Source organism: Echinops telfairi, unplaced genomic scaffold (genome assembly GCF_000313985.2).
Source record: "Echinops telfairi isolate 266 unplaced genomic scaffold, ASM31398v2 ScPeMD7_7406;HRSCAF=8444, whole genome shotgun sequence".
Taxonomy (NCBI): domain Eukaryota; kingdom Metazoa; phylum Chordata; class Mammalia; order Afrosoricida; family Tenrecidae; genus Echinops; species Echinops telfairi.
This window is the reverse complement of record NW_022111306.1, coordinates 2,865,045-2,876,311: the sequence shown is the minus strand read 5'-3', so window position 1 is coordinate 2,876,311 and position 11,267 is coordinate 2,865,045. Positions and strand designations below refer to the sequence as shown.

General features: G+C 39.7%; 1 protein-coding gene across 1 annotated transcript in view; it reads right to left on the bottom strand.

The window, feature by feature from the left end:
• Positions 1 to 1,377, bottom strand: part of SYT10 (synaptotagmin 10) — a 49,646-nt gene extending 48,269 nt beyond the window's left edge. Inside the window, exon 1 of the mRNA XM_004700203.2 lies at positions 1,275 to 1,377. Within this exon, the coding sequence (XP_004700260.1) occupies positions 1,275 to 1,377 (103 nt within the window). The remainder of the gene's footprint in view (positions 1 to 1,274) is intronic.
• Between the last annotated feature and the right edge of the window lie 9,890 nt (positions 1,378 to 11,267).

Below are 11,267 nucleotides of genomic sequence, written 5' to 3'. Positions count from 1 at the left end.
GGTGATGGGGAGCCCACGTGGAAGGACTGCCGAGAGGAAGAAGCAGAAAGCCAAAGCCTTCAACTCGCTGGAAGGGCCCCCTCCTCTGCCCAGCGTGTTTGTGTCTCTGGGGGGTGCCTGGCGGCGCCGCATCCAATCACAGCCTGCAGCGGGCCGGAGGCCAAGGTGGCCCAGCACGCAGGCCCCAAGTTCGCCGGTCAGACCAGGAAGGGGCAGGCGCGGGAGGGGGTGGGGGGCGGGTTCCCAGGAGCCGTGCACTTCCTGGACCCTCTGCTCAGCCTGGGAGTGCTCTTCTGTGGGGGCTAGGGGACTGGGAAGCAATCTTTTCTGGAATTTTCCCAGGCGGCCTCCTTCTCCCCCAACCTATCCCCCCTTTGACTCTCTTTCCACTTATCTACAGACAGGACCTCTCCTTTATGCCTTCACGGTGCTGCTGTTCTGTAAAATTCAGCGTCCACGTCAAAAGTCCCTGTCATATATCAACCTGAAGAAAAAAATGCAAAAGTTAAGTTAGAAAAATGAATCAATGAATACTCACATTATATCATCCCTAGAAAAAAAATGAAAGAGGGCCTTGGAGGGAGGGAATTTTTCATATTCCTGGCCTTGATAAGAGAGGGGTAGAACATACTTTACTTGGGAGGTCTCTATGACTGGTGGCAAAATTCACCATGTGACACATTTTCTGTAAATTTGGTTCAATTTTTCTTCGTGCACAAATCCTGTGAATAGGCAGGTAAGTTTATTTGCCTTTGACTTTTATACCCTTGTAAAAGATCGTCCCAAATATTGTTTGTATTATTAGCCAGTTAGGACTCTGGATTAGTCAAATATTAGTAATTCAGAATGAATAACCTGACCCGGTTCTCAATTTTGCTAGAAATGTTAACTACTGAAAGATCAAGCATTGGTGTTAAACGAGCAGGTAAAATTCAAATCTGTCACAAAGCCAGGCTAAGGCCTTGCAGAATTTGCCTTCAGGTTGTTAAATGAGAGGCTTTTTTTTTAGGAGCTAGTGGGTCTTGCTCTCACCTGTTCTTTAATTCTGTCATGTAAACAGGTTCAAGTGATTGATGGGCTAAAGCTGCAAAAGCAAAAACAATAAATACATACAGCAACTATGCATTAAGTGCATTTATGTTGTTTTAAAATAGTTTTAGGCATAATTTCCTCTCAAATTCCAACTTACGGCACATGCTGATTTAACAGCTATTACATAGAAATGCTCTTTCTTTTTGAAGTGGACTATCCTTAGCGTCAATGTTACATCTCACCGCATAGAGCAAACATCCCACAATTGGACAACAAGCTGATAAACTGAGAAAAGGACCGCAGTTGCTGGATTCCATTTTCCTTGGATTCACCAGCAACACCCATGGGAAAAGAGCACCAGTCCAGAAGTCAGGAGACTAATCACAAAGATGAGGCTCATTGGTTGGATAGAGAACGGTAGACTCCTCAACATAATGGCCCTTCTTCCCTCCTTCGGTATGGAAATGAAAACATCCCCTGGCTCAATTTTCAAGCAATAGACTCATCTATAAAGGGGACAATGACACTACTGAGGTATGCACATTTTAGAATAATCAACCCTTTAAGATAAAAATGACAGCAATTATCCAGGGAGAAATTTTAGAAGCCTTAGGGAAAGAAGAAATGGAAACAGGAAACACAGGAAGGAAGGGGAATACATACATTGATTGTACACTGAAGGGATTGTAATGTCTAAGATGAAACAAAATGTGTGAGAATTGTAAAACTGATAAACCCTCTTTAACCTTCACTCAATTCACGATAAGAAATTAAGAATAACGATAAATGCAAATGATAGCACATTGCATTGGGTAAATCTGCTGGGGGTGGTGGTGGTGGTATCTTTTAAAAATGTTTTAAAACAATAATGTCACTTTGAGGACAAAAGTGCAACTGACCCAAATCAGGCTATTTTCGAACACCTCATACATGTATGGCAGAAGGACAGGGGATAGGGAAGATGGAAGAATTGATGCTTTTGAATGATGGTGTTCACAAAGAATATTAAATATACCATATACTGCTAGAAAAAATGCATAAATCTATCTTGGAAGAAATACAACCCAGATGCTCCTCAGAGGATTTACACTGGTACAGATAGGAACTGGAAACACAGATTCCAGGAGGGTGAAGGGAGGGTGGGGTAGAAAGCAGGAATCAATGACAAGGATTTACATATAACCTCCTCACTGGGGGATGGACAACAGAAAAGTGGGTGAAAGGAAATGTTGGACAGTGTAAGACATGACAAAATAATAATTTATAAATTATCAAGGGTTCATGGGGGGAGAGGGGAGGGAGGGGGAGATGAGGAGCTGATGCCAGGGGCTTGGGTGGAGAGCAAATGTTTTGAGAATGATGAGGGCAGCGAATGTACAGATGTGCTTGGCGCAATTGATTTATGTATGGATTGTGATAAGAGTTGTATGATCTCCCAATAAAATGATGAAAAAAAAAAGAAGTCCAGATAGCAAGACTTCCTTTCACATACTCTGGATATATTATCAAGAGGGACCAATCCTGAAGAAGGACATTGTACTTGGTAGAGTGGGGGTTTGAGGGGGGAGGAAGGGAGCCTTTTATAAGGCGGCTTCACAGTGGCTGCAAGATTGGGCCTAAAAATAGGCACAATTGCAAGAATGGCACAGGACCCTGCAGTCCTTCCTTGTGATGTACAAAGGGTCCCTGTGACTCAGAGCCCACTTGAGGGCACCTACCCACAACAGAAGACTAAGTGACCTACCCACAAGAGTAGACTCAGTGAAGTCATTTTAAACTGGGAATCAGTTCAGGGTGCATTCTTATGACCTTTTGTAATGGACCCTATGATAAAGCATATTAGGCAAGCACTCTGGGAGGTAGGCATTCATTAGTTGAATAACTTTTCTTTGATGCATAGGACAATTGGCTTAAGTACAGCTCTTTTTACCTTGAATTTAGACAAATTAAAATCTGAAGATTCATTTGCTTTTGGCATGTACACACATCAATTTAAGTAGGTTTTAGATCAAAACATCTAAATATGATTTCACTGTTAATTAAAACAACAACAACAAAAACCAATGAGCCTTTACTGCATGTTTGAAGCTCGGTGTCACACTTTGATAAGGCCCTCTCCATTTTTTCTCGCCCTCCAGCTCACCACAATCTATTGAACAAACAGATCCTTATTAGTAACCTGCAATGCAATGCTGCTTTTCATGTTTGCTGTATGAACAAATGGCTATATTGGGGGAGCAAATGAGTAATTTATCTTTATACTTCTTATTGACTCCAATTGCTTAAGTGAAATAATGCAGAAGGTCTTTCTAATGACTTTCCTATGTTTGATTTCATTGTTAAATTTTATTAAGCAAACAAAGTCTGAAAAATAACTTTCCTGGTATTGGTTTATCCAGTTCTGGCTTGTTGGTTGTCTTCCTGCTGTGATCCCCACAACAAGTAGATTTAGTTTCACATGGATATTCATTTTTATGAATTCATCTTTGTGATTTTTTTCCTTCTATCTAAAATGAACACTTTGGCATTTTGTTGTGGTTGTTGCTTTATTTACTTATTTTTCTCCCTTTGTTCTGTAGACTATCTCACAACTTATTAGGTGGTGAATCAAACCAGTTTTTCTTGTCACTTATTAACAGTCCTGGCAAGAGATGGGGGGGGGCAGAGAGGGGGAGAAGGGAGGAGTAGAACTGTATTCAATGTCATTTATTAGCATGCTCAAGCATAAAAATGAAAGAAATAATTTCAATTCATAGTATTTATTTATTGCCAACTTCTTCAACCACCAAGAGTTACAAGTGAACCCAGAATATATGTTTGCATTTACTTCCATACCTGCACTGTGAAGGAGTTGCTGAGACAGTTAATGGAGGGACAGTAAACAAAGGGAAGACGAACATTTATGAGCCATCATTGGATGTGCCAAGTGCCATCTTAGCCACCTCTAGTGAAGACAAACAAGCTGTAAGGGTCTCTATGGCTTCTTCCTTCAGAATGATTTCTACATTAAGTAGAGGAGGAATTGATTTCAACGTGAGGAGCCTAAGAGAATTTTTTTGTGATCTAATTGAGCTTCTTGCGTGGTGATTTTTAACATCCAACACTGATTTTCCTGCTTGCTCAACCCTCTTCTAATTCTTTCTTCTTGGCTTCCTGTTCCCCCTTCAAAATCTCATTGTTGTTGTTGGTGTTAGGTACCCAGTGGGTTCCAAAACATAGCGACCCTGTGACAATAGAAAGAAACACTGCCCAGTCCTGCACCATCCTGACCATTGTTCTTAGACACGAGCCCACTGTTGCAGCCACTGTGACAATCCACCTCCTCGAGGGCCTTCTACTTTTACCCTTCCCTGCCAGTTTACCAAACATGATGCCCTTCTCTAGGGATTGATAACTCCTGACAATATGTCCAAAATATGTAAGATGAATCTTGCTATCCTTGCCTCTAAGGAGCACTCTGGCTGTACTTCCAGAAGAAGATAGATCCGTTTGTCCTTTTAGCAGTCTATGGTACTTCATTATTATTCTCCAGCCTCACAATTCAAATGCATTGACTCTTCTTTCATATTCATTATTGAAGATCCAACTTTCAGAGGCATATGAAGCAATTGAAAATATCTGGTGTAGCAGACAGGGCACCTTAGGTAGGGATGTCCTTAGAGTAAAAGGTTCTTAGGAATCATTCTCAATTCTGAAATTTAAGTAAGTCTATTTTGAATAAAGATCACCGGCAATAGTACATTTTAGCTTACTTAAATCTTAACCACTTCCTTTTGCGTATGTGTTCAGCAAGCAGTTTAAGCTCAAAACACCCTGATTTAAATTTTTTACACTACTCCTATCTTCTATGGCATCAATCTAAGGAGCTGCCATTTCTGCTTCTTCCTGAGACCGTAGTGTGAACCACCAGCTTCTCATTGCTATTTGCCTCTGGAGGCTTAGGCTTTTTCTACTAACTGAGGAAGAATTGATGCCTTTGAAATTGGTGTGAGAAAGAATATTCAATACACCAAGGACTGCTATAAGAATGAACAGATCTGTGTTTGAAGAAATACAGACAGGATGCTCCTTTAGGAGCCAGGGTGATGAGACTTTGTCTCACATACTTCGGATATGTTATCAGAATATTCTCGTCCGTGGTTAAGAACATCATGCTTAATAAAGGGTTAGCAAAAAGGAAAAGGATCCTCAATAAGATGGATTTAGTGGCTAAAACAATGCTCAAAAATTGTGAAGATGGAGCTAGATCAGGTGTGTTTTGTGCTATTGCATAGGGCCTTCAAAAATTTATGGAAAAATCCAATTTTATTTTCATTCCTTTTGCCCATGAACTCGAAACCCCCACATACATAGGGTCTCAGAGTGAGAATCCGTTCAACAGCACCTTACAAGCACAACTCTGGCCCTTCCATGTGCTCCTTCCATGTGTTTCCATATTTAACTTTTTGATATCTTTTGTTATTTCCTGCATTCTCTCATCCATTTTGTGTGTGAGAGACTTGTGGTTTCTTGATCTACTGTTCCTGGTGGTGCTCTGAGTATTGGATGGCTAACCGGAAGGTCAGCAGTTCAATCCCATCAGCTACTCTGTGGGAGCAAGATGAGGTGTCCATTCCCATAAAGATGTGCACATCCTCTGAAAACATGTAGTGTGGCTATGAGTTGGCAGTGACTCAATAGCATTGTGCTGGTTGTTAACTTAGTTGGCACTCTCATTAGCATTTAAGGATGCACACATTCAATCTATTCCATTTTAAAACTTTTAAGAATGCAAGCTTGCCATGTTGCTGTTCTGTTGAAAACGTTCCAGTGCCTTCCATCGCACTTCAGATGCACCCCATGCCTTTCGTGTGGCTTGCAAAACTTTCACGATCCAGCCTCTGCCTGTTATCTCTGTATTTTTCTAAATCTTCTGCTTTATACTTCCTTTGTATTCTGTTTCGTTTTGGTAGTGCATGCTGCTGCTGTCAGGTGCTATCATGTTGGTTTTGACTCACAGGGACCGTATGTATAACACAATAAAACACTGCCCAGTCCTATGCCATCCGTACAGTACGCCCACTGTGTCAACTCACCTCCAGACACTGTTCTTTTTCATTTCTTCCTCCCTGTCCTTTCACTTCATTAAGCATGACATCTTTCATTAAGCCCTCTTGATAACCTGTCTAAAATATGTGAGACCAAGTCTCACCATCCTGGCTTCTAACTAGCATTCTGGCTGTACTTCTTCCATTATGGATTTTTTTTTCTTTTTCTGGCAGCCTATGGTATACGGAATATTCTTTGCCAACACTATAATTCAAAGGTATCAATTCTTTTACGGTGTTCCTTATTCATTGGTCAGCTCTCACATACATGTGAAATGATTGAAAATACTATGGCGTGGGGCATCTTCGTGCCACCTTTGTTCTTTAACACGTTACAAACATCTCGAGCACAGATTTGCCCAGGGCGATAGATCATTTGCTTTCTAGACTGTTGCTTCACGAGTGTTTCTTGCGGATTCACGTACAATGAAATCCTTGACAACGTCAGTCTTTTCCCCATTTCTCCTGGTGTTGTCTGTTGGCCAGTTGTGAAGACTTTGGTCTTAATTACATTGAGGTGTAATCCATGCTGAAGGCAGCACTCTTTGATCATCAGTAAATGCTTCAAATCCTCCTGGCTTTTAACCAGCAAGGTTGTGTCATGTGCATATCACAGGCTATTATTAATAAGCCTTCCTCAAATACTGAGGCTGCATTCTTCTTCACATGGCCCAGCTGCTCTGAGGACCGGCTCAGCGTACAGACTGCAGTCTGCTGAAAGGATACCACTCTGACAACGCCCCCTGATTTTAAACTGTTTTGTATCCCCTTGACCTGTTTGTGTCTGTGTTCTGGTCTCTGTACAGGTTCCAAAGAAGCACCATTAGGTGTTCTGGAATTCCTATTATTTTCAATGTTATCCACAGTTTGTTATGATCTACACAGTGTCAATAAAGTTCAAGTAGATTTCTTTCTGGTATTCTCTGCTTTCAGCCAAGATCCTACTTCAGCAATGTAATCCTTCATTCCATATTCTTTTCTGAACCTTGCCTGAATTTCTGGTGCTGCTTCTTGATGTATTCTAACATCCATTTTTGAATTATCTTCAATCAAAGTTTATGTTCATGTGATATTACTGATATTGCTTTATAACTTGCACATTCTGTTGTGTTACCATCTTTCTTTGGAATGGGCACAAATTTGAATCTAGTCCAGCCAGTCAGGTAACTGTCTTCCAAATTCCTTGGCATAAAGCAATGACTGAATGCTTCCAGAACTGCATCAGTTTGCTGAAATATTGTATTATTAGTCAGTACCAAGAACATATAGATAGCCTCCAGTTCAATTTGGACTTCTTCTTTCACTATCATTGGTTGTTGATTCTATGCTACCTCTTGACATGGCTACCAACCAGTTCTTTTTGCTATACTTACTCTGTTTATTCCTTCCATCTTATTTAGAGGCTTCCTGCATCATTCAATAGTTTTCCCATAGAATCCTTCAATCTTTCAATTTAAGGCTTGAACTCCCACCGCCAAGTTCTTTCAGCCTAAGATATGCTGAGTATATTCTTCCCTTTTGATTTTCTAACCCCATGTGTGTTAGACAAGATTCTCTAGAGACACAAAACCAGAACACTTATAATTATATATATATGTATATATATATATATATATATATATATATATATATATATATATATATATATATATATATATATATATATATATAGCTACTTAGTCCACAGAGCTGTACAAATGGCTCTGTTCAACTCACTTCCATGATATAATTAGTACACTGGGAGTCCTTCAACTCACGAGGGCTGCTGAGTACAAGTCAAGGAAGCAGACAGCTGAGTCTTCTGTGGAACAATAAAGGCAGTCCAGCCACAGGCAGCAAACAGTAGGGCAGGTCACCAACAGTGAGCCAGATGACAGAGTTTGACAGTCCCCAGCTCACGTGATATACACACCAACAGGGTGGCAAAGCAGGTCTTGAGACAGAAAGGCGAGGCTCGCCCAGCCATTTCTCTTTGCCCTTCAATTAAACTGCAACCTTATTAACTCCACATGTGTTTATTGGCCAGGTTGGCACAATAAACTTACCCATCACATCATGTCTTTGTGAAATTTATTATAATGCATTGTTTTGTCTTTTCCAGCTCCATTAGTAATGTTCTGTTCTGTTCTGTTCTTCATCATTTCTTTCTTTCACTTGAGCTACTCGAGGTTCAAAAGCAGGATTCAGAGTCTCTTCTGATACCACTTTGGTATTTTCTTTCTTGTCTCTTAAAAATGATGGCTACTTTCTCCATGTATGATATTCACAATATCATCCTACAACTTGTGTCTTTGGTCATTATTGGTCTATGTGTCTAATATGGTCGGTCTCTAAAGTCATGTGGGGGTAAACTCAGCATCCTATTTTGGCTCTCACGGACTTTTAATTTCATTACTGCTTCTCACCGATGTAGTTAATTGGATGCCAGGGTTTTCCATCAGATGAAGCCCATCTGTATGGTCACCATTCAAGTTATTGTGAAAAGGTTATTGGTAATGAACAAACCATTCATTTTCTAAGGTGGAGGACCCAAGGAAATAGCAATTCTAGAAAATCCTAATTTTAGGGGTTGAGATCCAGATCGTGTTGGAGGTGTGGTATAGAAATGTGTTGAGGTGCCCACTGGGGCTTCCAGTTGGAGGAAGCTGCCCATCACAAAATTCTGGCAGCCATGGACTGCCAGCTGGGACAATCAGAAATCAAGAAGAAATCCATCCTTCTGCTGCACTCGTCTGATAGTCTGTACTAGCAACGCTTAATATTGTGTCAGCTGAGAATGCAAAACAAATGTCTACAAAGTGCAATTCCATTAGTGCAGAGCAAGAAATAAAGGTGACTTTAGACTGAGAGACAATGATAACTGGCAAAATATGTAGTCGAATAAAGTAAGTTTAACTAAAATAGGTTCTTCACCTCCTCCCTCGCTGCCACTAAGCGGATGTAGTAGAACTGGCCTTCTGAGTTGCTGGGAGTGGCGGGTGTTTTCAAACTGCTCACCTTGAATTAGCAGCCCAAATTGTAACCTCTATGCCACCAGGGCTCCATTCCAAAATAGATGACAAATGTCCACGATTGCCTTTAATACTAACCAATGATTCAAAATCCACATGTGATTATTAGATTGTTACCTGGGATTGTGCAAGTCCTTCCAATCACCCAAGAGGGAAATGTAGGGTTTAAAAAAAATCCTTTTATTAGGGGCTCATACAACTCTTATCACAATCCATCCATATATCAATTGTATAAAGCACGTTTGTACATTCATTACCCTCATCATTCTCAAAACATTTGCTCTCCACTTAAACCCCTGGCATCAGGTCCTCATTTTAGCCCCTCCATCCCCAACCCCCCCGTCCCTCATGAACCCTTGATAATTTATAAATTATTATTTTGTTATATCTTTCCCTGTTCGACGTCTCCCTTCACCCACTTTTCTGTTGTCGTTTTAAAAGGTATAGTAGACTATAATACCGAATTGAAAGGGTTAGATAAAAATGGGATGATAAACTAAAAAATATTTTCTATCAATACAAGTTTTTAATGGTAATAAAGGGAACAATTAGTCATCCAGACCCTCAGATATGAACTAATGGTTATTTTCAAGCAATTTTACACAGTGTACATGTATAAGTAGTAAAATGATAATTCATTGTTCTGAAAAAATACACTAAAATAATCATTTATAAAAGGGTAAAACGTTTTAAAAGCCATATTCAGAGCAGTTGGAGAACAGAGCACTTAATATAATCATAAATAACTATTATGATACATAGTATTCTTAATATTAAAATAATTATTTTTTCTAGCATTTTAAAAGAGAGAGATATAATGTATCAGAAATAAATGATTACAATAGAGCTTGTTTAAAGGTTATTATTTTATGGAGTAAAATTTCCTGTTTCAACTTTGACATTTGTTTTTGAAAAATGGGCTTCACTTCAACGTTTATACAGCAGCAGGAGACCATTATCTTGTGACAACACTTCATCGCATGACATTATCTGCTAATTATCTTTGTCATCACTAATTTTGAGCCTGGCGTGTTGTATATGCTAGCTCTACCAGTTGTATGAATGCTCTTTTCTTCAACCCAGAAAAGATACAAACCTTAATTAAAAGTGAAAAAGAGACAAAGGTTATACTCTTCAGAAAGGTTTCTAGAGACATAATAATCTTACAGACTGTTTAAAAAGCGTCTTCAGATATTCAAAATTGTCTCTGATAGGCATTGTCTGTGTTGGTCTGGTTTGGCTGTGATGCCCACTCACCTGGACCCATTCATTTCTCCCTGTGGGTGAACCACTGCATCACTCGAACTCCTCCATTCCAAAGAGCTACCTGAATGCCTTCACTTCAGGTATTTATTGAGCATATACTTGGCCTATAAAAGCATAATTGTTCATGGATCCTTTGGCAAGACAAAGAAAGCATAGCTATTAAACCTCATCAAAAGTTAAAAAAATGAATAAGAAAGATCCTATCCTCAGGGAAATTATGGCGTGGTATAAGAGATACACCTGTATCTCTCAGGGAAATTATGGCGTGGTATAAGAGATACACCTGCATCATGTTTTTAGAATGGTCAGTGTGAGTAGGCAGTTTCTGTTCTATTTCTACTGCCTTTGTCTTCCTGTATCTTACAGAGAGATTTTATAAAGCTGTCCAACTAGTTAGTTTAGATCTCTTTGTGCCCTGTCAATAAGATACACAGCCTCCTTTTAGCTTGATATGAACCCCAAAATGGAATATATAGGATTGTGCCTCTATATTCCTAGTTCTTCACCACTGCTTTTTCCATTCTTCCTGGCAATCATTACCATGCTTTGTACTCTAATCCTCAACTAACTAACCAGCAGAAAATTTGGATCTGAGTCCCAGCCTTTCACTTGTCAGTCTTCGCCTGGCACTCTAACCTACCCTCTATCTCCACACAGCTAGCTTGTTCTTAGAACTTAAATATCCGTTCAAATACCCATTTCTGAAATAGGTGTTACCTAAAGAATTGATTTTAAATAGCTTCCTCCTAGCCCCCTGATTTAAATGAGCCTTGAACCATTATTCTAATTGACCTTTGCCATAACATTTTCTGATATCTGAAATGACTGTGGTGTTTTAATTATTGAAGGTCAACTTGTATTTTCTTTCTTT